The 25,698-nt window shown below is 43.4% G+C and overlaps 1 protein-coding gene across 2 annotated transcripts; it reads left to right on the plus strand.

Annotated features, from left to right (window-relative positions):
- The first annotated feature begins 890 nt into the window (after nt 1-890).
- On the plus strand, nt 891-25,022 carry PCBD2 (pterin-4 alpha-carbinolamine dehydratase 2). Of its 2 annotated transcripts, none has more exons than XM_058815231.1 (4): nt 891-983; nt 3,612-3,743; nt 21,561-21,641; nt 23,048-25,022. In XM_058815231.1, the coding sequence occupies exons 1-4, from the start codon at nt 897-899 to the stop codon at nt 23,141-23,143; spliced, it is 396 nt and encodes a 131-aa protein (XP_058671214.1). In that variant the 5' UTR covers nt 891-896; the 3' UTR covers nt 23,144-25,022. The 2 variants fall into 2 exon arrangements, with proteins under 2 accessions (XP_058671214.1, XP_058671215.1); XM_058815232.1 differs by lacking the exon at nt 891-983 and adding an exon at nt 1,184-1,201.
- The last annotated feature ends 676 nt before the right edge of the window (nt 25,023-25,698 follow it).

The raw sequence follows: 25,698 nt of genomic DNA on the forward strand, positions 1-25,698 counted from the left end.
AAATTAAACTAACATAAAGCAAAGACTTATTGTTTGACACATAGCTCAGATCCCTGCAATGTAATTCTTCATTAATTTCTCTGTTGGCTCTATCTTTTCCTCTGGAAACCAGAGGTCATGTATATCTGTGTCCAAAAAGGAAACTGCACTGGTAGGACTTCAGTCTTACTGAAGATAAAGCTGGGGTGAATGTTATTAATAAAGATTATTAATTGGAGCATTCTTGCCTCTGCCATCTGGTTCGTTTGAGAGGCCCGGGGTTGGATTGTCCCCAGTGCTCATGTCTGTACCCCTAACGAAACAGGGATGTGTTTACAAACAGAGCGGGGCTGTTTCAGTGCGGTCCCTGGGGTGGAAATGACCCCTGCCCGCTCTCTGTGCGACAGAATCCACTCGCGGCCGGCAGCTGTGCTCGGCCCTTCTCCTCCCGGGTAGGTGTCACAAATCATGGAACCATCAGGATTAAAAGAGACCTGTTAGACCGTCCAGACCAACCCTCCGCCGGCACCGCCACCGTAACCCCTAAACCCTAAACCACATCACCCAGCGCCGCATCCCAGCGCCTCTGAAACCCCTCCGGGGCTGGAGACTCCACCGCCTCCCTGGGCAACCCGACAGTGAAGAAGTTTTCTTTAATATCTGCTCTGAATGCTCCAATCCCAGCTTTAGGCCGGTTCTGGTGCTCTCACTGCAGGCACGGCAGAAGCGATCCCCACTCCAGCTCCTTCCAGGGAATTGCACTGAGCGCTGCGGTGCCCGAGCCTCCCCGTTCCCGACCGGCGGCCGCTTTGCCGGTACCACCCGCGGCCCCGGGCGGCTCTTGCGGCGCAGGCAGCTCCCTTTCCTCCGTCGCCCCGTCTCCCCCGGCTCCTCCCGCGGGGCGGGCCGGCGGGGCCATGCCGGGCGGCGGGGCCGCGCTGCTGCGGCGGGCGCTGCTGGGAGCGCGGCGGGCGGCGGGCGGCGCCGGGAGCCCCGCGGCCATGGTGAGGCTCCGGGGCACCGCGCCGGGCCGGGGGCGAGGGGCGGAGGGGAGGCGCACGGACAGGCCGCGGGCTCGGGTCAGCCCGGCCCTGTGCCCTCGGAACTGCGGGAACTGGGATCGCTCAGCCGGGAGAAGCCTCCGGGGAGACCTGGCTGGCACCGTTCAGTGCGCCGAGGGCCAAGGGGAGAGCTGGAGGGGATTTGGGCGTGGAGGGAAAGGGTAAGGGGGAATGGCTTCACGCTGATAGAAGGTTAGATGGGATATCGGGAAGAAATTCTTCCCCGTGGGTGTGGTGGGGCCCTGACAGTGGCTGCCCCGAGGAGCTGTGGCTGCTGCATCCCTGGAAGTGCCAGGCTGGGTGGGCAGGAAGCAGCCTGGGATAATGGAACATGCCCCTGCTCGTGGCAGGGCTGGAACGAGATGGGCTGTAAGGTCCCTTCCAACCCAAATCATCCTATGATTCTCCCCGTGTCCCCCCGCCATCCTACCTCACAGCTGATTATTTTATTTTACACAAAGCTAATAGTGAACAGCACGTGCAGGTTTCAACCCTTGTTCCTCAGGCATAAGAGTCAATTATGTATACCCCACACCCAACAGCCCCTGTGAGTGCAGTGCCAGCATCTCAGTCAGCATTGGCACCCGGTGCCCGTTCCTGCCTCCCTGGGCTCTGGCCATGCCCCTGACGAGCTGCTGGGGGCTGTGAGTGTGGAAAAGCCATCAGAGTTTTATCTTTGTCCTTGCTGCTTTCTGCTCCATTTCTGAACATCCTGATGTGTCAAGGGGCTGACTGAGGACGTGGCCTCCACAATGCGAATTGTGCTCAGTGTTCACCAGGGCCTGCATAAAACGTGGTCTCCACATTCCTATTAAAAATTCTGTGATTGAATTTCAAGTCACGCCATTGTCTTGTCATGTGTCAGGTGAGGTGTCAGGAGGGCACCACAGTGTCCCCAGAGCTGGCACAGGGCATCTCTGGACTTTGTGTTTGAGACAGCAAAGTCCAGCAGTCCTGGACTTTGCTGTCTCAAAAACCCACCCCCCTCATGATTTTTTGTGCATTTGCAGTCAAATTTCATCTCGTGCCAGATAAAACAGTGCGTTTCAAGAAAGCCTTTAGCTTTGGTGATTTTTGTATATGCTTGAAAAATATTTTTAAAAAAAGTAAGAAATTTATGCCTATGATGCAGTTATAGCAATGAAAAATCTGAAATTTGTGTTCTGGCAAGCGTAACATTGTGTTTGAAGTGTAAAGAGCCTAAATTAATTCAGTTTGGGGCCTGTAAAACCCATTTATTGTTACATCTCTGTATCCTCCTAAACACAAACAGCAGCCGTATTGCTGTTAGATTGATTTACTCCATTTTGGGCTTTTTATCCTATGTTATTGGTGAAAACGTTGCTCCTTGGCCCTCGCGGATGTCAGGGCCGTGCTCAGGTCGCATTATTTGCGTTAATTCCTGCTCTGCTCGGACTCACAGCCCCATCTGGTGGCACCGGGGCTCGGCTGGCAGAGGTGAAACTCCTGAGTGCTGAGCGGGTCCTCGCTGCCTCCCCTGTCTGAGTGAACCCCTGCAGCACAACTGCCTTTCTGGGGGATCTCACAGAGCTGAGCCAGCTCTGAAATAAAGAATAAACCAGTCTGAATGTAGCTGTGCTGGGGAGAAAGGTTCTTCCCACGAAAGCATTGCGTTTGTCATGAGAGCCTGAGAGCCATCTCTCAGAATTTGTGGTCTGAGGAAGGGCTCATGCCCTCAGTCCTGCTTTTAGAAAAGGAATCAAACCTCTCCCAAAGGCCCCACAGAGCATTCCTGTGTGTCTGGCTCTGGGCTTGTGTGTGCTTCAGCCCCTGATTCAGATATTTAAGCAGATATTCAGATATTTAATCTGTCATGTCTGTGCTCCCAGTGGCATCAGGAGGACTCGTGTCATGTCAAGTAAGCCATACTTAAACACTGCTCCTTTGCAGAATTTAGTGCTTTTACCAGTAGCTTCAAACTTTTTGTAATTGGGTCTGTATTGACATTTTTTTCCTTTTGATTTAGTTACAAGGCTCTTTGTTCCTTGTAGGACTCCATAGCATGTGCCGTCTTATAAGTCCATTCCCACTTTCTTAAAATAGTAAAATACAAAGTAGGTAGGTAGAGTGCAATCTCCTGTTTTTCTTCTCTCTTTTGAAATAGGTATTTCCTGATATTATTTTATCCTTTTAATATTTTAGCCTTATAATTGTACATTTACCAAATAATGTAAATAATCCTTTACTTGCCAGACAGAATGGAACATTTGGAAAATAAATGTGATGTTACAGCATCTGGATAATTCAGATGACCCAGGGTACAGGTATGCTGATGTCCGCCTTCATTCCTGGAGTCTGTTGCTTTTCACTAGTTTTGTACAAAAAGCACTTGGCCAAACTTACCTGCCCAAACAGAAATGGCAGGGTTGGGCTGGATTAGGTTAACCTGGTCTGTGAAATTACAAATGTTAAGAAACTGCACAGTGAATTTTCCATATCCTCACCTTTGCACCATACATAACCACAATTTCATCGTGTGGTTTTCTTATTGTTGTACAAAGCAGAGCCTCAGCCTCACTTGTGCCATGCCTTTATTTTTTCCCTCAATAGTCCTCCCAGTCTCACTGGTTGACAACAGAGGAAAGGAATCAAGTTTTACTGGATCTCAAAGCTTCAGGCTGGTCTGAGCTGGGAGAAAGAGATGCCATCTACAAGGAGTTCAATTTCAAAAATTTTAATCAGGTAATGATTGTTATATGCCACTTTTAATATAAAGGAAATGTAATTGCTTTAATTTCCATATGGTCCTGATGGGAAAATATTTATATTCAGAAGTTTGGGAGTATCCTGGTGGGGCCAAATCCTCTTGGATTTGCCCTGATGATTTGCTCTCAGATTCTGATCTCATTAGGTGGAGTAAATTAATTCCATGTTGTAATTGATAAGCAGATTTGTTCTAATATTACAGTTTCTGGATTCTAATATTCAGGTTGGGGTCAAGGTTGGGATTGTGGAATCAGACAAAGCAGTATTTGATCCTCTTTTTTTTTCCATTACTAGCACTCATAAATAAATGCTGGAAATGCATAACTGATGAGCAGTGGGGATCATTTTTGTCAGGGAAATATGTGAGAAACATAGGTAAATATAAGAAAGAACAGAAACTTTTGGCAAGCAAGGTGGTGAAAACAAGAATGTTTCACCTTCTAAACAGGAAGACAAATTCTGGTATATCCTTGATTGAGCTATAATAGCTGATCTTGCAGTGTCTTTGGCACGCAGAGTGCACAGTACTGGTTTTTATTTGCCTCACTGGGTTTTTGTTTGGAAACAGGATCCTGAGCCACATCTCACACTCACAAGAACTTGTCTCAGACATTAGTTAGAAACTGGCTTTAGAAATACTGAATTTGTCTTGAGATCCCTGCTCAGCTACATTTCACCGAAAATTCCCTTCTGAGGAAAAATGACATTGCTTAGAAAAAAATCACACTCCCAGAACATGCATTAGAGAGAAGGTGGGTAGGTGAGCTGGGAGAAAGCAAAAGAGAAAACAACTGCAGAAAAATGCAGCTCATTAGCAGGCCTGTGCTGGTCCAGGGAGCACGGCCAGAGTCACGAGTACATTTTTAACCTGAATGTTAATACCGAGCAAATAGAACCAAATCAGTTCATTCCAAGGGCAGTGAAGGGGAGAAGCCCATGAGAGGGAGCTCACAGGAAGCCTTGGTGAGATGTGCAGGCAGCTGGAGCAACCAGGAATGTGGCAGGATAGAAGTGACCCTTGGAAGAGTTGAGATTTTCTGTCTTTGAATATTCATGAAATGGCATCTCTGCCTGGTTGTGGTCAAAGTCTTTGTTGGTTCAGCACAACTAGAAGGGAAGTGTTGCCCTCAAAATTATTTAAAAAGTGGTTTTGCCCACTGTAAATGAGTAACTCAATTTGATCAGATGGATTTAGACAGTCCCTGTCTGCCAGCAGGCAGGTGAGGAGACAGATCAGTGTCCTGCACCCGCAGATAGCTGGAAAACACATTGCTCTGACAAAAATTTACAAAGTTTTTTTTTTTATTTTGACAGTGTAGACTTATCTTACCTACCAACTTAGGTAGATATCCATATGTCTTCCTGATTTGAAGATGGATGGAGCACATACCAGTATAGGAAGTTGAGTGTATGTAAATTAGCTTGTTGGTAAATTATGAGCTATATGTCAATACTTCTAGTACCTGTAGGCATGGGAAGAGTACTTTAAAAAAGTGCCACTTGAATTTTTTGGGAGATAAAAGAACAGGGTCTTTCATTCTTAGCTGCTTTCATGGATGTAAGGCAGAAATGAGAGCAGAGGCTGGGAGTTGGATTCAAAATGAAATTTCTGCCCCCATTTGGGAGAAAAAGCCGTGCAGGTGGGTGCTCTGGGCAGCTCTGCTTGGATCAAGCATAGATGTGAATATCTGAGGGCAGAATTTCCCCTGTTGATTTTTATAGATTTACTGCAGTATCCCCTTTGCTGTTGCAGAGGGCAGAAATCATTCCTGTTCTCATAGTCCAGGAGCAGGCTCAACGTGCAGATCCCAAGGGCATCAGATACTTAGCTGGTATTAGAGAGCAGGTATTTGCCTTTCGATAAGTTAAAGCTGAAAATAAATTGGAATTATGCATGTATGCTTAATTTTATTAAATTATGCACATATATTTATAATGATTATTAGTAAACACTATGGTTACTACAACCTGGTAAACAAATGAAAAAAGTGGAGCTATACCTTGTACTTGGGAGAATTTGGTCCTGCAATTAAAAAATGGAACTTGTAGGTACAACTGCTTTCATTTCATGTAATAAATATTCTATTTACAGGATTTAAAGTGTTTAGTAAAAGTCAAAGGACTGAGAAATGTCATTTCCTCAGTGATCTTCTTGCTGCCCTTTTACAGATGGCATAAAATCAGGTGTGGAAAAAAAAAAATCACCCCCAAAAATACACACACAAAAAAAAGTAATTGAGCTGACATGAAAGGTATTTCAAATTTATGTTTTGCAGATGATATTGGTATGATTAATGTATTCATTGCTTTTTTTTTTTTATTGCTTCTTGCAAATAGTGTTCATGATGCATGGAAAATTCTGTGGCTTCAAAATCTATGCCAGGTTTACAAAGTCTATGTATGTCAACAGATGTTAAGAATATAAACACAACTTTTATTATAAAGTTGTGCAAATGTGTAGACATGAGCTTGGTTTATGTATATTATTTTCAGCATGACAATGAAATGAAACTTCTGTGAAACAAGAATTATTTGGATTCCTGAAGCTTTCAGGCTGAGATCAGCTCAGTTAAAAGCTATCAGCAGTGAGCTGCCTTTGTAAGGCTGACAAGCTAATGACACTTCTGGCTCAGGGAATTAGTTTGTAACCCAGAATTTGAAAGCACTGATGGTGTTTGTTATTCTGAGGATACATTTTCACAAAAATGGACTTTGGTGGTACAATTCTCTGAAATAAGCTGGAAGCCAGCCTGGGGTTTCTGCTGAGAGCGCTTGGTTGGTTTTGTTGCTGTGGATGCCCACCAAGCACCAGTCCTGGGGGACTGGATGTCATTGGTGTGTGTTCCCAGAATGTGAGGCAGGCTCCTGGTCTGTATAATGTATAGAATAAAATACACCAGTGATGGGGGAAAAATGCAATTCAGCTGTAGAGGAGAGTGCTGTGTCCAGAGGAGCTGTGCTGATGGCACCAATGCCTCTGTTCCTCCAATTGCCCTGGGCTGTTGCCACTGTGGAGTGGCAGGCAGGCAGGGATGAGTTAACATTGTGGTCTTTTACCTTCAGGACCCTCAATGGGGTCAAAGACCCCAGGCTGAGTCCCTTTTCCAAAGGAAGATGTGCTTGGCTGAAACCTCTGGCTGTGAGTGAGGTTTTGGAGAGAAGGTGGGCTGGGACCATTCCATGGCAAATCCCAATTCCTGCTATGCATCTGAATGCTCATGAGCCTCTACAAACCTCACATCAGGGAGCTTCTCTGGGGCCTCTCTCCCAGGCTGCAGGGCAGAGAAGAGAGGCTGGTGGGGCTTTCAGGCCATGGTGTAGCATCACGAAGTGATGTTGTCATCCATTCCCATCTTTGTGCTACTGAAACAAAACTGTTTTCTTCCAGTCTGCTTGAATAAGATTGGGGATTGGGAAAGAAAATTAATTTATGCCTCCAGGTCATGCTGGTAACTTCTCCCAGCATTTCAGGTGGGTTCACCTTGGGAGCAGGGATCTGGAAGAGGGGACAGGCCTGGTTTAAAGATGTGGATTTCTGCCAGATTCATCTCAACCCAGTCCCGGGCTGGACGTGCAGCTGTGAAAGGCTGTGAGTGCAGGATGCCAAGTGCTCAGCTTGGGTCCTGTATCCAGCTGCTCCCTTTCCCAGAATTTCAGGAACATCTTAGCTCTGAGACTTCCATGTCTCTTGTCAAACTTGCTTGGATTTGACCAGAGGGTTTAAGGGGCAACTGCCTGTGTGATTGCGTTTCCGTAGGTAATCACACCAAGGCAGCAAATGCAGTTAGGAAATTACAAAGGTGGGCAAGTTTGCTGATGGTCAGGTTCAGAATTTACAGCTGCTTTCTTTTATAGGGTAAGTTTTTAATTAAGTTTGTTTTTGAAAAAAAAAAAAAAGTGTAGGAAGTCTCCGTAAGACCTGTAACGTCATTTTCTAAAATGACAGGAAATCAAATGCTCTAAGAGTTTTAAAGCTATTTCAGGTACATTTTTTGTCTTTTGGGGCAAGAGGGAGGAGGTGGAGGATGAGTCTGAGTGGAGGGGACGGTACGGAAATGCTGTGCACTGAGAGTAGAGGCACATGTGTCTCAGTGCAATTTGTGTCTTGGGTTTTGAGAACGTATTTAAAGATGTGCAAAAAATCTAGGAGTATTAAATAAGTTATTTCTCTCACTTTGCATTTCCTTTCCAGATTTGCTGTCTCTCTTGGTTGGAGTCTGGGAGAAAAAAGTCAGACAGAGCATGTTATGGTACATGCCTTTTTTTCTCCCTCCTGGTGATGCCAATTTTTTTTCTTTTGGCTGTAGGGAGACGTGCTTGGATTTGTCCCTTTAAATTGATGATCCTTGTATGATCCCAGTTACACATCCAAATGAATTTGGTAGGATATGCAATGCATACTCTTGATTCCTTTCAATAGCAGTACTTGGTGCCAGTGCCTTCAATACAATCTGGGTCCATCCTTTTTCTGCTCCTGGCACATTGCTTTGTTTCTGACATTCATCAAAGGTTGGAAAATTTGGTTTTATACATATAGGCAGCGTATTTCGTTTCCCCTTTATGTACTTAATCTTTTGGCTGTTTGTCTAAAATACGTCCACGCCTTGTATGTATTGAAAACATTATATCCTTTGACTTACAATCTGCGGAGTTAAAATGAACTTTATGGTAAATATTCAGTTGTGGACCACATCTCCAGCTTTTTATATGCCACAGCGGTCTTGTGGTTTTTTTTCTTCTCCATTGTCTGATAGTGAGGTCATTTTCAGTCCTCTTGAGATATTTTATTCCCAGCCAGATGCAGGCCATATATTAAAAGTAGCACCTGTGGCTAATATCACAGCAGCTTACCATAAATTTACATGGTAACTAGGATTATATCTGTCAAGACTGTTAAAAAATGTCTAGTTTTAATTTGATTTCCAGTATTGAAGGAGTTCTCCAACATTTTGCTTCATAACTATATTTTAAAAGTTAAAATCACTCCATTGTTAAGTTTTATGGCACTCCCAGTGCCCATTAAGTTGATTTGTTAAACGGGGGTCAGAATAAAGCGAGTTGGCTACGGGAGGATCGGAAACCAACCCATTTGTGACAAATTTAGTCCTCGCGTGTGAATCTTCTCAGAGCCCAGGGAATGATTGGATTCAGGTGCAGCCTGTGTCAGTTGTGTTTAACCTCAGAGCCTGAGCAGCCTCAGCCCAACTGTCACTTCTGCTAATCGAAAGTTGGACCTATTTTCATACATTTTGGGGAGAATTGCTATTTTTAATGTAGTAGTGCTCTGCCAGCTCCTTCTGCTAGAGTTTTGCATTTGATTGCCTGTCGACTAAAAATAAATTATTTTTTTATCCAGCTAGGTAGGTGCTGGTTTTCATATAGGCTTTCTGAAACTGCTTCATTTTCCATTATCCTTTGAGTCCTCTCGCGTATGCTGTGATTTGTGCACCTGCAAAGTTATGAAAGTATTTCATAACTTTGGTAGTTATGTTGGTAGTTATGTTGTTCACTAACTTCCCAGCGTTTATGAATACAATAACCGATTTACAATAAATCAGAATTATTTATGAGCGGGTTTACAGAGTTGGAAATACCTTTGTATCTGAAAATAATGAATTTTGGGTGTATTTGCCTGTTGACATTTTCTTTTATTAGAAACTGATAGTGAAGTTTCTGGGACTGGCAGAGGTTAACCTGAAGGCCAAAACACAGCCAATGAACTGCATCAAGTGTCTCAGAGCAGAGCACAGTAAAAATATATGATTCCTGGATGGTCACACCTTCCTTGAGTTTATTCTTGGGATTGAGGGAGTAAATAAGAGTCTCACCTCTGAGTCGGCAGGTCAGGGTGCAGCTGTGGGACCTGGACATGATCCACCTGCCCCTGCCTGTGGGACCAAGGCACTGCAGGGTCTGGGGGAAATGAGATGAGAGGTTCCTTGTTTGGAAGCTTATGATTTTCCTTCCTTGGCCTTGGAGAAGGAGGAGATGGCACTGGAGCTCTGGTCAGCTCTGGTCTGGTGTCTGGTGATGCTTCCAGCTCATTGGCAGTCAGTGGTGGGGAGTTATGGAAAAGCTTGGAGGTCTGTAGTGGTGGAAATGTGGGATCTGATTGTGTCAAAGAAGAAATGAAATCCTTGGAGATGGGAGTTGGGAAATAAGGGAATTATTTTATTCTCACAGCCGTCATGGCCTGCCATGTACAAACCCATAGCATCCTAGAATGGTTTGGATCTCAAAGCTTATCTCATTCTGAACTCCTGCCATGGGCAGGGACACCTTCCACTATCCCAGATTGCTCCAAGCCCTGTTCAGCCTGACCCTGGACACTTCCAGGGATGGGGCAGTCACAACTGCTCTGGGCAGCCTGTGCCAGGGTCTCCCCACTCACAAGGAGGAATTTCATTCCAATATCCAATCTAACCTGCCCTCTGTCAGTTTGAAGCCATTCCCCCTTGCTCTGTCACTCCATGCCCTGTAAGAAGTCCCTCCTTGTCTCTCCTGTAGCCCCTTTAGGTGATGGTTCCTCTTTGTGCTGTTGAGTATCCCATCTCCTCTTTGCCAGGCTCTGTGTGTGCAGACGCCACCACCCTTGTGTCCCAGCTGCCTGTGACAAGTGCTGTTACACTACCAACATCACCATTATAATTTCATTGTGGCACTGCCAGTGGTGTCAGGCCACCAGGGTTATTTAAAATGTCACAATATTAATAATATTTAAATAAATATAGTTATCTTTAAATTGAAGACTCACACATGGTCATATGTCCTTCATCTCCTTAATCATGCAAAATGTCCCACCCTGGTTGTGGTAGAGTTTGCATCAGTTGTTTTATTTTGTTTGTTTTTGTGACTTAACTGTGATTTGGCATACTCATTTTCTTGATGAGCTAATCATATTTCTCCCTAGAATAAACCATTATTTTATTGTTTATAATTAGTGTGGTGTGGTGTTTCTAATTGCTGAGTTTCTCCCCTCAGTAGACCTGTTGTATCTCCTTTTATGCACTCCACTGCTTAAAATCTGCCCAGTTGACCTTTGGGCTGCTCTCCAGTTGACTCCAATACAAATGCTTTTCTTAACAGATGGATTTATTATCACTCAAGTAAAAATTATTACAGCATTTGTTTTATACTTGTTGCATGCATCAATCTGAAGATGCAAAAGAAATGATTTGTCAAAATGCCTTTTGGATCTCACAAGCTGTCTTGTAGATTTGTAGCAAAAGAAGAGTTTATCTTTTTTTTTTTTCAGCTGCACAGATTGATTGTTTCAATTAAACAGAATAAATAATGTCCTATCAGCTATATGGACAGTGCTTAAAGAGATAAATGGGAGCAAGTCAATCTAATTTTAGCTACATTTTGGGCACTTCCCATGATAAAGCACCTTTGGAAAATTAATGGAAAAGACAATGGGTTTGAATTCAGTTGAATAGCTTCATTTGGGGAAATGTAAGTATGACTGCCTCTTTTGAAGAAGATGGTTACTCAGATGAATGTTTTTATCTTTTCAGTTAAGGAAAACTGGTTTCTTGAAACTCCTTTATGCAATAACATTTATTTTTATGGAGGGATTGGAATGATGCTGGTTAAATGCAGTCCTGGTTGTTCATCCTTTTGCATCCCCTCGCTTTTGGAGCAACGCCTGCCTACAGTTTCCAACCGTAAATTGCCTTTAGCACCAGCAGCTCTCCCTTTCCCATACTCCCACCAAGCAGCGACACGCTTTGGGATATTATCCTCTGCAGCTGCAATTAAAACTGGACTCCGGCTGGCGGAGCGAACTGAAATAAGGCTGCAACGCCCCTGTTTCAGAACGAACCATTACTCACCAAAAGCACATCAAACCCACTTAGCGGACATCCGTTAATCCCGCCGTGGGGCGGTTCGGGCTTTAATGCACACTGTTTTACACGTTAAGGGGTTTGAAGTGCGGGGCCGGCGCTGACCTTTAGCATCTGCTCCTCTCGCAGTAGGAATCTCCGCTCGCCGCTCCCCGTCAGGCCGGATTAGCGTGACGAAGTGCAGCTCTTCTGCTGGCTGCAATTTCGGGTTTTGATCAGAATTATTTCTTTCACAAACAATCACGTTTGGCTAAAACGTTACATCTGCTCTGGAAAGCCACTGGCAGGGCCGTCGTTTATCAGGGCGAGGCATGTGGAGGTTTTTTTTTTTCCAGCCCTCTCTTATAAAGCTGCAAACCCACTTCGTGTGGCTTTTTGGAGGAGAGTTTCTCTTCTTGCTCTTCCACTTGCCCTTTATTCCTTTAGTTTTGTTTGGCTGAGATGAAAAGTCGTTTTGGACAAACAAGAAGCTGGGTGTGATGTTTTGGAGGGGTTTGGTGGGAACACAGTGATGAGTGGGAAGTCCTGTGCTGAGTCAGCACTGCACTGTTTGGTTTATCTATTGCTAAAGATGCTTTGAAGTAAAATGTTATTTATTCCTAGGATCAGTGGGAAAAGTCCTGATTACATGATCTACCACGATTTTCCTTGGACTGGAGTGAGAATAACATCAGACAGTTAAATGTATGTCTGTGTATGTCCAAGGTGTCCCTGGCTGAGGGAACATTTACTCTCCTTACAGTGGGTGGGTGCTCAAAGTGAGCAAAAATACTGTTAACTGTACAAGCCCAGAATGCTGAGTTTATGCACATTGTAATGCCCAATCTAACAAAAAACCCAAGAGCTTTACAAAGGGTTTCCCTTGGTGGTGTGCTCATACGAATTTCTAAAAGAAATTTGGTGCTCACCAGAGGACTCAGAATTACTGTTTGCCTCCCCTCCTGAGCCTGTGTCCCCATTTCCAGATGGACCAATGTGCAAGCAGCGTGGTTTGCCCAGAGAAACCTTTGTGTTCTGGTAAAAAAACAACCAACAAAAACTTTGCAAAATATTGCTCATTGAACACACTCTGTCGCTTCCAGGCATGTGCTTGGAGCATAAGAAGGGGTCTGAACTGAAGAAGGGGGCTAAGAAGTGGATAATGTTTAGTGCAGGTTGAGTACCTAAATTGTTGGCAGTTAGGTGAGCCTTGTTCTGATAACACAGCTAAATGTAGCTGCTTTTATTCTTTTCTCTGTGACCTGCTCCAGCCATTCTTCCAAATAGCAGAGACAGGAGATGAACCTGCAGATCCAGAGGGAACAGTGGGCATGGCAAACCAGGCAAAGGACCCGACTCTGCAGAGCTTGAGGGATACCCTGTCTTCTCTGGGAAAATTCTTGGTCTGTCCTACTCTTTTTCCCCAAATGATCTGTTGTTTCTAGACATGGAATGTCTTGTTTGCAAAATAACATTTGAATTTTATGGTGCAATATGAATTAGCAGCCTGCCAGTGCTGGCCCAGGTAAGTCTCCTCCTGAGTTCACTGCCCCTAAACTCTACTAGAAAAGGTGTCCAAGCATTAAAACTTGTTCTTGCAGTACAGTAGGACACCTTCAGCAGTTCAGCTGAGTGAAATGATTCCCTGACTAGATCTGACGTAAATCGTCCTTAGTTTGCTTTATTGCAAATCTCTAGATCTTTCTAGCTTCTGGCTTGGCCAAGAGAATGATTGTAAGACCTGTCCAAATTCCTCACATCTCCATCATGTTTTCTCTGTTGCGTGTTTGAATTTCTGAACTTGCCTTTAAAAAAAACAAACTAAACCAAAAAAGCTGACGGGATAGTGGAAGATGAAATGGTCATGAGACCAACATCTTCCCTTAATCCATCATAAAGCAAAGCCTTTCTTACTCCTCTTTGATGTGTTCTTAGGATCATAAATGGCAAATATTTAGAGGATTATCAGAGGCAGGATATGATTGCCCTTGGATGCTCAGCAGAGAAGATGTTGGATATTAAACTGATAGTGTGTGTAATCTTGGCCAAAAGACCAAGGAGAATTTTGTCTGAGCATCCCTGTGTTATCAACAGCATGGATGGCTTGTGAACTTCCCTTTCATGTCTACAGAATGAAATCATTCCTTCTCAAGTGAGTAAAAACAAACATTGGGGAAAATTGCTGAATATTTTCTTCTGCTCCAGTCAAATCTGTTTCATCCAAAATGTGGCATGATGGGATAATGAACTTCTCTGTTCTTCTACACTATACCTGCACTCTGTAAAAGTCAGAGGGTTTGAGAAGCTTTTAGAAGGGGAACATTTACTTGAATCAATTCTGATTTGTTCTGGTTTACGATACCTTTGTGTCATGGGCTGGCACTGTGCTGTCAAGGATGATTCGTTGTGCTGTGCCTCAGCAGAGGGCTCAGGTGCCTGAATTCAGAAGGCTGGAACTGGGGGCTCCCTACACCTTGTTACTACTTTATTTTTATTGTGGTTTGTGTGATGGCTTTATTACAGTACAGCCAAGGGTTTGATTTGCTGGACCAAACATTAGTTTTAGCAAGTCAAATTATCATTGTTCTTTCAGTTGTGCAGCCAAGAGAGTTTATTATTTTAAGTGCCTGATTACTTTAGCAGGTGCTCAGTTAATGGGGACTTCACTGTGTTATTTCATGTTTTTAGGTAGGGTGCAAAAATCTCATTTTAAAAAGTCGTGTTTCATGGAATAGCTTTTTTTTTTTTGTACAAACCTCCTAAGGGCAACCTTTATATTCTATTTTTTAACACAAAGCACACAAAAATGGCTCGGAAGGTGGAGAGCTGCATTGAGATTATGACATGGAAGGATTTCCACCATGCTCTGGTTCAGTCCTGACACCTGGGATTATTTCTCTCTTTTTTTTCCTGGAAAATGTAATTTAGAGATCTACAATTTTTAATAAAGTTGGTTTTTTTATTAAAAATATTTAAAAATAAAATAATATTAATTAGTCTATAAGTGCTGAGGGACCTGGGGGAAGAAAAGGAAAAATTAAAGCATTTATATTCTATATTTTGATTTGAAATGATGCATCACAAATACCACATGATTTCGTTGCAGGCGTGGTTGGGATTTAGGGTATCTACTCATTTTGCAGAAGTTTTATGGGCAACTATCATATTTATCTACCTGTAAACAAATGAAAGTAATATGTAATGTGTTGTAATATGGTTGTAATTGGTTGTAATATGGTTATATTGGCATTGAAACTTTTATCACTTCCAGAAAGTTTTATGCTGCTTTAAGACATCTCCATCTTCTCTCTCTTCTATTCCATCAAGCCTATATTTTCTTGAAAGAAAAGAAAGAAAGAAATTCCTCCCTGTGAGATGGGTGAGGCCCTGGCACAGGTTGCCCAGAGAAGCTGTGGCTGCCCCATCCCTGGAGTGTTCAAGGCCAGGCTGGATGGGGCTTGGAGCAACCTGGGATAGTGGAAGATGTTCCTCCCCATGGCAGGGGATTAGAACTGGATGGTGTTTACAGTGCCTTCCAGCCCAGAGCATTGTGTCCTGATCCTGAGATGTCACAGCTTTGGTCACTGAAGTCAAAGTGTGCTGAGCTGGGAGGATGAAGCCCTGAACTCCAATCGCTTTGCAGAGCTGCACCTCAAGCACTGTCAGAACTGTGATGTGTCCAGTGCTGAGTAAATGCAAATTTCCCTTTGCCACAAGTGGGCTTTTCCTGGGACAGCATTCTTGGAATTGCCTTCTGTCATGTCCTGTGGCTCTGGACATTGTAGTGGTACCTGGGTGAGGAACGTCCCCATGGAGGCAGGGCTGTGCCTCCCTGCTCCACTCCTCTCTGCCTCCAGGTATCCTGCATGGTCCTCAAATTGCTAAATCATATGGCAATTGATAAATCATATGACATTGGTAAATCTGATGACAGAGGCACAGCCTTCTGTCATGTCCTGTGGCTCTGGACATTGTAGGGGTACCTGGGTGAGGAACGTCCCCACGGAGGCAGGGCTGTGCCTCCCTGCTCCACTCCTCTCTGCCTCCAGTTATCCCTCATGGTCCTCAAATTGGCAAATCATATGACAATAAACAGAAATAGTCTCAGTGAAGAGAGAAGGGGAAACTGTTGTTTATCTGGTCAGGTGGTTTAGATTAGCAGTGATGCTGGTCTGTATTATGTTACTTTAAATCATAGTGTCCCAACAGGACATAAATTATGAAGATTGTTACAGTATGTTTCATCCAATGTAAGATCAACAAATTGGAATAATTTTTTTTAATAGGAAAATCAGTGCTTTGGCAAGGTTATTGTTGAAGAATTTAATTTAACTTGAGCTTTGCTTGCATTATTTCTTAATATATAAAAACTATTTGCATAATGTACGAAGTATAAACATTTTTAGAATCAAAGGCAAGAATGCCTTTTCCAAGATTACTTGGAGTGGCAAACTACTTAGAATAGATCAGTGTTTGTGCTTTTGCTGTCAAAAATGTTTGATATAGAGCTGGCAAGCTGGTTTCTTCACTGACATAATTGTAAACAAGTGTTGGGAGACAGAAACAGCATTCTTTGGAGAACATGGTGTAAAGGTTTGCACATTCTCTGCTGCACATCTAACACAGCAATGTTTACAGCTGCACTAGGAATGTAAATAGGTAACTTTTTTTAGAGTGTAAAGCAGCATTGCATTTTTGTGCCAATGATTTATGCAGATAAGTATGGGGGATACAAGTGGTCAGCTCTGGATTTTCAAAGAACAGTGTAAGTGCAGAAAAGCATTGGCAATTCATTTGGAAATTGGAGTTGTGAAGATTTGGAGTTTTTAGCTTCAGATATTGCTATGAAGATGGAAATGGCATCTCAGTCCATGCCAGAGTGTCTTTAGTATTATCCTTCCATCCTTTCCCCTCATTATTATCATTCAGAGTTAAGAGCACTGCTTTCCCCAGCCACAGGTGATGCTGTGAAATGGGAAGGTTGCCTCTGTTGACAATATTTTGCTGCTCAAGCTATTAAAGAGGAGAAAACCAAATTTCTACCAGTGGTTCATCAGGTGTTGTTCACCTTTACACCCTGTTGGCTGCCCATGCCAGGATGGAGAGAGTAGGGAATTGTAGCACAGTACCTGATGTGTCTTGTCCATGCCTTGAGGCCTCAGAGAGAGATGGGGGACATGAGTAACCTGAGTTCAGCTCTATTTTGGTGCATGATTATTTGCATTCTTAATTACAGTCCCACTGTTCATGGATTGATGTTAAAAAGAGGGAAGCAATGAGAAGATGTTCACCTGATTTATGTTGTGTATGAATCTAGACACAGACAAAAAGGAGGAAGAAAATATCTAATGCCACGTGGATCCAGTGTCTCTGAGGATGGTTCAAACAGATTGGTGATGCCAACAGGGAACAATCCCCATATTGGGATTCCTGTGGTTTTGGGAATGGGTACCTGTCCTTCTGTCCTGCCATCAGCTTCCTAAATACTAATTAGATTCCTCTTTTTGTGTTTTAGCTAATTAGATTCCTCTTTTTTTGTGTTTTAACTATGTTGTCACTTTGAGATGAAGAGTGTAGCTTTGTGACATGATTTATACATATTTATACGATAAAAATATTTAGTGATGGAGTAAATAGACTCAAGATGAAACAAAGCCCAGTTTTTTCCTGAGAGCACAAGAGAAGATGTCGTGAGAGCCCTCATGACTAGCAGCTGATCCTGACCTACAATATCTTGACTTTAGAGAGCTTTTTCCTTTTATCTGCTGGCTTGTAGCTCACTGTTAGGTAGTAGTATCAGCTGGATATGTGAAAGCTTTTGGAGTTTGGGAGTGAACCTTAATGATTGATTTTATTGTTACAAGTGTCAAACTCTAAGGAGAACACATGCTGTACCCTGGGTACTTTTTACTCAGGTGAGTGGAGAGCAAATGTGCGAGGTGTAGTCATCTCCTGTGTGACAGTGTCACTGTAACCTGAGCAATTCATTAATTTCCCACTGATAAATGGTACAGATGTAGCCTGGGAGGCAGGGCAAGGGAAGACAGGTAGCCCTCGTGCTGCAGAAGGTCAGGGTTAATGCTACCTCCAGCCTTATAATGACAGATGGGAGGCAGAAACCTTAATGTACTTGTGATTAGCACATGCTTTCCTTGGCTGCGCGTCCAGGGGATTTAAGAAGCCTGAGTGCACACTTCATTTTAAAACAAACAAACAAAAAATAAAGTGTGCGTGGTCATGTCGTTGAGCCTTTCAGCTGTTTTGCTGAAATGCCTCCACTTGGAGTCAAGTACTGTCAGCTGCTCTCTTCTGGAGATGCTCGGGGTGATCCATCACGGGACTCGCGGTGGGTGATGTATGAGCACAGCACCGCGACCTGGGAGCCTTTGATGTATAACTCATCAAGATAATGTTGGCAAGCATTGTACAAAAGCAGCCTGTTTAAAAAGTATTAAGATGAATGGATTCCTTGCTTAAAAAGTGTGAAAGGAAGAATAATAGCAGATTAGCTCTGGGATCCCGGGGTTCTCCCGGAGCTGTGCAATGCTGGGTGGGGCAGAGGAGCACAGGGAATTTCATCTTTCCTCCCAGTTCTGACAGCAAAGTGTCTGGCCCTGGTTCTCCCATTCTCAGGCAACAAAAGTAACATTAAGTTTTATTTTGTGATAGTGGATTATATCAGTTTCAAGAGTAGCTTGACCAGTCACAAAACATCATGAGACAGCTGAATTATTTTATAGTTTACCTTGGGTTTTTTTCACTTATTGAGGCTAGCTTGTTTTTCTAAGAGTAGCCCTGATTTTTATCTCATGGAGACATATTAGGGCTGCTAGTATTTAAGAAACATTTTAAATGTGATGTTTTGACTGAAACATCATTAGTTTTTAGTTCCTTCTTTCATGATCTTAAAAGACATGAAGGGAAGAGATGTACCAGCACACCCAGGCATCTTGATTATGCAGGATTGCTTCACTCCTTACTTACATTGCTCTTCATGGTTTGTTGTAGGCACTCTGCACTCTGCCACCACTTGGGTGTTGTGGTCTACATGTGGAGTTCCCTGAATGTCTGGATACTATTTTAGCCCAAATGTCCTAAAAGAATTAGGTTACAAATATGTCTAATATGCCTATTACTGAAAAACCAGAATACTTCATAATATTTACTGCATCAAAGTCTCTTTTAATACTTTTTTATGGATTCTAGAAAATGCACAAAACCTCTCTTTCTCCTGTCTTTTTGTTTTTGAGGGGAAAACTAGAAAAAGTTCTCATCTGGGGCCAAGGGACTGCACTTCCCTGTTATTAACAGAGTGAAAGTCAAGACTGTGTTGAGTCTCACTGTCATGAGTGAAGTGATTGTCCCACTTTCATCAAGAAATGTGTGATGGTCTGATAAACTCTGCCCACCAGTGCAGACTTGACAATGATCTTGCACTGCAGACTGCATAATAATTTTCATTATTTTTAATTAAATTTGAAGAAGTGCAGACTCCTGCTCTAATTAAGGTTGGTTGTGTTGCCGGAATGCGGTAATTACTTTAATTGATCACAAGATAGTTTCCTTGATCACCAATTAGACCAAATTACCGATCAAGTTTCAAGACGTGAAGAAATGTCCAAACTGATTTTGTGTAATAGTGTTTTCATATCTAATCAAACCTAAAGATCTTTTCCTTCCAGAGCCAGTTGTATTTTCCCAAAGAAAGGTTAAGGCTCTACAAATATAAAGGTGATTAATAAACAATAGTGTTCCAATTCATTTAATTAGTAAAGGAAGTATTTAAGACCTTAATGGAGATTGTGTTGGTGAAATTGCTTGGTCATTTTTTTGTGAGAGTTACACTTTGTGTGTAATTAAAGTAAACTGAAATGCAAGGAGTGAGTTGCTGTGGGTAATGTGCAATGAGGGAGAATGTTTCTGAGCAGAGCAGGGCATGCACGAAGGCGAGCAGGCTTCATCCTTCACTGTGACACTGGATTGCCCTGGCTGGGACAGCTGGGGGCAGCTGGAGCAACAAGCAGCAGGATGGGTCCTGGGGAGAGTCCTCTGTGCTGGAATTTATTCCTTTTCATGAGCTGGACAGCCTCAAGTTGAGCAGTCTTGAGTAGGATGAACAGTTTTGTGACCAGTGTCCATTTCACCCAGTTGGAGACTCCACTCTCTGTGGGGCAGGGGCAGTGGGATGTTGTGTTGGTGCACTCACTGAGAGGATTTGGTGGTCTGCTGATGAGGAGGATTTGTCATCTGAAGTGTGGACGAAGGTATATAGAGCAGATTAATTTTTTAGAGTAACTTGCTTGTGTAATTCTCTCTGTGTGCTTTCATTGGAGCAGTGGTTATTGTCTCACCATCAGTGACTGTTTGCTGTGTGACCTGGGTCTGTACATGGGCGGGCGAGTTCCTGGGATGAACAGACACCAATAGAGCTTACACAAACCTGCTAGGGGATTTTATAGATTTATTTTTATTTTTTCCCTTGCCATTTGTTTCTGTACAGGAAATTCGGTTGCAGACACATCACTGTTTTAAACTTATGAGGATATATCTGTGTATTGATTGCTGTGCTGGAAATAGCATTCTTATTAAGACTGGACACTCTAAAAACATTTAAATAATCACTATTAATGGAGAATTTTTCCAAATCATTGCTAACATCTGATGCACAACTTGCAGCTTTCTACTTCAAAGCATGCTGCTGGAACATGGGCAAACTTTTAAAAGTAATTGTTCACTCAAAGTAAAACTAAACCGAGTGAGAGCTTCAAGGGAAGTTAGATTCTCCTGAATTTTGGAAAGCTCTTGGGTCAAAGAAAAAAGCTTTTTAATTGCTGACAGTTTGGTGATTTCCAAATGACAAACCTCATTGGAATGATTTTCTCTGATTATAACGTTTGCATTCATTTGACTGGCAAAGCGACCAACAAAGTAATTCTTCATCCAGGCACCAATTCTTTTTTTTTTTTTTCCTTAAAGGTTTTTGCAATTTGTGAGAGGGAAAAAGACTTGAAACTATTATCAACCATTATATGTTATTCATTGACCACATGTTTGTTTGAAATGGTCATCACTTGGTGGAATGTGGGCTATATACATTCTCTTCCATAAATTAGCACTAAAAACCTACCTAAATCAGGTATGGTTTTGTGGAGCTTGTTGTATTATAATCTGAACCAGACTGTAATGTGGATGTTCCTCCAGCTTTGCATGTTAATTCAGGTCCTGAACTCGATGGATGGAGCTTGCTATGAACAAAGCCTGCTGCTGAGAGCGTCCTGCTCACGCTCCCAGGCCCTTTGGGCCCCACTGCATAATTACAGTCTTGATTTGCATGGACCTTCTAATTTTCTTTATAATGCACTGATTTGCTCCTAAGTACTTTGGCAAGGGGCTGCTATTATTTTCCTTTTGAGCCTCTGATAAAACTTGTGTCCTGAGGGAGCATGTAGGGACAGAGGATTGGAAAACCTCTTTTAACTCATTTAAAGGGAAAATATGTCTCATAAAGCAGAGGGGCAGGCCCACCTGCTGCCTTTTTCTCTGCAGTAAAATAAATAGCAAAATGGTTAAATGGAGGGATGTGTTTCTGGAAGCAGTGTTGGTCATACAGTGGCATGGTGCTTAATTAGAAATGGCACATTTCTAAGATGCAGTAGGGGATGGGGGACTTGGGATGGATATTTAAAATCCCTGCTGATGGCAGAGGTGAAATCACTGCTGTCATGCAATGGCTTTGAGTCCTGGGCTAAGTCACATTGAGCAGGGTGCTTTACCAGGGTCTGCAGGGGATCATTTCAGCTGTTTTGAGAATGCACCAGTGGCACGAGAAGTTCAAATGCATCTTAAGCACACACAAACCCAAGGTGCAACCATCTGGGGCATCTTGAGGAGATTTTGGGATTTTGGAGTGAATCTTGCCAATCCACTGTCAATCCAGTGTTTTCCTCTTTGCTCTCTCATTCTCTAGGCCTTTGGATTTATGACACGTGTTGCTCTCCAGGCAGAGAAGATGAATCACCACCCAGAATGGTTTAATGTCTACAGCAAGGTAACGTTCACCAGCCATAGTTACTCACACAGCAGTGGAGTTAAGGACACCAAACCACTGGCCCTTTCTCTCTGCCTTTACTTGTAGCTTGTCTACAAGGTAAGGGAATGGGAAGTGTCTCTATAAAGAGATTTGAGATTTTAAAGAGATGCTGAGATTTGCAGTGGTGAGGAGTCAAGAATGAAGCTCTTTGCGCCTGTATGGTTGGGGCCTGTGGCTTCACCTCTCTGGCTGAGATCTAAAAATAAAACAGAAGCCTTTAAACTCCTGCTTAGCCAACCTGAATAAATTACTGTTTTAAAACTATTCACCAGCTCTCATTCCTGTCTGTGCAGCAGGTCAGGAACTGAGCAGTGTAGGGTAGCAGACTGTTGGTACCTAATGGGAGCCTGGCAGTCTCAATTCAGATTTGATTTTTTAGAAATTGTCGGCTCCTATGTCTCAACATAGCAGCTTATAAAATTTGCTTATAATATTACCTAACTGATGGTGGTCTCATATTTACAAGGGTTACAAGGATTACTGCAACCCTTGAATGAAAGGTGCTGTGTGAACGGAGAAATTACTGCTCTCCCTTCAGTTTTATTTTCTAATACTTCTCATTGCATTGTATCACATTGTTTGTTGTAGCATTTAATGAATATATGGCAATCCCACTAAGAATATACCAAAATAAAGGACATATGGACAAGCAGCCTGTAGCTCAGACCACCACCCTCAGAGCAGGACATCCTACCTCTCCTTGCAGCTGAAACTCCCAGCAGAGATTCTTCCTCATCAGCCCTTCATTCACCCTGACCACCTGATTTTTTTGGATTTCTAGAATATTCAGATTTTGTCTCCTTTTTTCTTTTAAGTCTTCCCAAAATCTCAGTCAAAGGCAAGACAAAATAATGCCCAACTTGTCATCTGGCTCAGTCTAAACAGACCTGTGAGGCAGCTGTGTCACCTATACTTTTTTTAAAATTAATCTGCAGCAATCTTAAGAATTTTTTCACCTTTGGGATGTGGATTCTTAACAAAATATGAGCCCCTGATCCAGCTCTTGGCAGCTTGGTCACTTTCCCGGGTTCTTCATGAAACTGATCCGTGGTATTTAAACTTAAAGAGTGAATGATTTAATCAGATACCTATTCTTGGATGAAACTCAAGAATACAAAGCCTGTGTTATTGTGCAAAAGGGCTCATCTGGTGAGATTCCAGGCTCTGTAAAGCTTCCTCACCTACAGCATCTTCTGGTTTACACAAGCAGGGAGGGTCCAGCTTGGTGCTTGCCAGGAGCACCACGTAAAACCAGCTCACTAAGAGACACTCAATGTTCCCAATGAACTGCTGTTCAGAGATAAAAATGTCAAATGTCAGAGATCAAAATGTCTTTGTAACCTCCTTCTTTTCCTTTGTGACAGGTTCAGATAACTCTGATTTCCCATGACTGCGGTGGGCTGACCAAGAGAGACGTGAAGCTGGCTCAGTTTATTGACAAAGCTGCTGCCTCAGTTTAACTAGGATATAAATAGCTTTAATACAGTGTCCACCGATATTTTGTTTTTAAATGATATCTCTTTTTCCTTGTAATCCTGATTTCCAAAACCTGTAGAGGGAAGATATTTTGTAAAAGGAGTGGCTGAGCTTTTCTGACCTTCAGTACCTTAGTCATGAGACCCCTTTGGCTGCCTGTGCTTGTCCTTTCCCATTGCTGGTTCTGCAGGAGGATGCAGTGGATAAACCAGCAATAAATAAGGTTTGAGCAATCCTTTTTTAGACACTAAACTGTGCTGGAATGAAACCAGGAGCCCACCCATGTGTGTTGGTGTTCCCCATGCTCACAGGGACTGGTCCAGCTGCCATATGAGTTTCCCCCATGCCTGGCCACTTCCCTCCTATGGTTTTGTACATCTCTGCACCTCAAACAGTGTTAAGAGCAGCCTGGCCAGGTCAGTCCCCTCTGCCTTGGCACCATCATCTCTGCCAGTGACCAGTGACAAGTGCAAGGACACTGGGGAGAGCAGTGCAAGCTGCTGCTGCTGTGTCCTTGGAGTTGCAGCTCAACTGGCAGAAACAGCTGTATCCAGAGCTGCCGCTTGAGAGCCTTTCCCCGTCTGAGAGTACAGAATCACATAACCACAGACTGGTTTGGGTTGGAAGGAGCCTTAAAGGTCATCTCATTTCACCCCCCTGCTGTGGGCAGGGTCACCTTCCACAAGACCAGTTTGCTCCAAGCCTCACCCAGGCTGCCTTGGACACTCCCAGGTGCAGGGCTGGATCCTGGAGTTGCTGAAATCTTTAGCGCCGGTACGGCAAACACAAAATGTCCTGGTGAGCTCCTACACCATTGAATGAAGCCTGTGCTGAAGTGCTTGGCCAGGTCAGTGCTCAGCTCCCTGCAGATTGAGCCACTGCTGGTGGTGTAATGCTCCAGTACCTGCTGGATCAGCCTGGGGGTGGCCTGGCCCAGTGCCCGGAGCCCTGGCCAGGGCTGCCGGCGGTGAAGGAAGCGGCATTAGCAGCATTCTTGCTAAGCTGGGCTTCACTGAAGCTATGCTCACCCACTTTTTTTTTTCATAGCTAGAATTACTCGTTTCACACATTGTTGCAGATCCCACTGACAACGTTTGAAATAGTTCCTCCCATAGTTTGAATTGTTTTTATCCTATGATCCTCCCCAGACAGATTTCCAGCGCCGGCAGGGAGATTTCATCCTGCTCAGAGCTTGCAGGAGGGGCCTCTCCCCCTGCAGTGCCGCTGCCGGGTGTCCCCAGCGTGCTCTGTCATGCCCTGCCGGCAGCTCTGCCGGGAGATTGACACCTCCCAAATGCCCGAGAGCATTGCTCAGATGACACTCACAGCCACCAGCTACCGAGAAGGGGGATGGATGTACGGCTGCCAGAATCTATATCGGGGCGAGGTGTGTGGTCTCTTGGGTATTTTGGGATGCAGAATGCCATGAGCTTGCCAGCCAAGTGATTGAGTCGATAAAATAAGATATTTTTTGTAAATCCTCAGCAAACACACCGTCACGTGCTAATTGGTCACACACAGGAAGCAAGATGTTGGGGTTTGTTGTCAGTAACCCTGCTTGGGATATCAAGTTAATACCTAAAAAGACCCAAATTCAGACAACGTGCTCAGCTGTTCTTTTCTCACAAGTGCCTTTCCCCAGTGAAGTGCAGCATTTCCCTGATATGGTTTGAAAATGGTCACTGCTGTGAAGAGTGAATAAAACTAAAACAAACAATCAGGCTGTGATGTCTCCTGTTAGTGGTGGGGAAGTGAAATGAGCTTCACCGAAAGTTTTGACAACATCTCTAATGAAGTCTGTAAAGTCAGTTGTTCAGAATTTATGTATAACGCGTGGGCTTTGAGTAAAACCAATAAAATCAAATTCCTCCTTTGTAATTTGTTTCTTTATTATTGTATATATGTGACAAAGCTGTTTAGTTTGAAGACAAATTTAAGATAAATAATATTTAGTTACTGGGAGGTCTTTGGTTTAGAATATTGATATTTATTTACATACTCTGAGGAAAAAAATCCCCATCAACTAATTCAGCTCAGAGAGCTGCACTCTCTGGCTATGGCACAAAGCTTTACTGGGGGTGTTGAGAATCCTGACCAGCAAAGAGGCAAAAATACTCAGGAATGAGAAGGATGAAACTTTGAAATGCTTCGTTTTATGGTCAGTGCTTGTTTAGCCATAATTTTAGTAATTTAGCCATAATGTTGTAATTTCTTGATAACTTCTGGGGCATCCCACAGACCTGTAAGCAAGGTGAGCATTGCTGTGAAATGTAAATAATAATAATATAAAAATAGGTCTTGGGGAAGGGATACACAGTGTCCATGAGCTGGAATTTCACAGCAAACTTGGACAGCAAGGATTTAGTGGTAGGCTTTGGTTTGGGGCCAGGAAACTCAGCCTGAGGCTCCTCTTGAGGAGAGCATAATTTGCTCTGCTCTGAGCAAAAATAGCCAGTGTACGAGGTTTGGGCCTTCCCCAGGTGGTGGCATTGCTGGAGCTGTGCTGCTCTGTGAGGATAGGGCTCCAAAATGGGCTGCC

The sequence above is a fragment of the Ammospiza caudacuta genome, chromosome 16 (assembly GCF_027887145.1).
Source record: "Ammospiza caudacuta isolate bAmmCau1 chromosome 16, bAmmCau1.pri, whole genome shotgun sequence".
In the NCBI taxonomy this organism is placed as follows: Eukaryota; Metazoa; Chordata; class Aves; order Passeriformes; family Passerellidae; genus Ammospiza; species Ammospiza caudacuta.

Bases quoted from the DNA above. Each gene is read 5' to 3' on its own strand.
- PCBD2 (XM_058815231.1), top strand. From the start codon at position 897: ATGCCGGGCGGCGGGGCCGCGCTGCTGCGGCGGGCGCTGCTGGGAGCG. The intron at 984-3,611 runs GTGAGGCTCCGG...TTCCCTCAATAG, and splicing joins CCGGGAGCCCCGCGGCCATG to TCCTCCCAGTCTCACTGGTT. The intron at 21,642-23,047 runs GTAACGTTCACC...CCTTTGTGACAG, and splicing joins GGTTTAATGTCTACAGCAAG to GTTCAGATAACTCTGATTTC.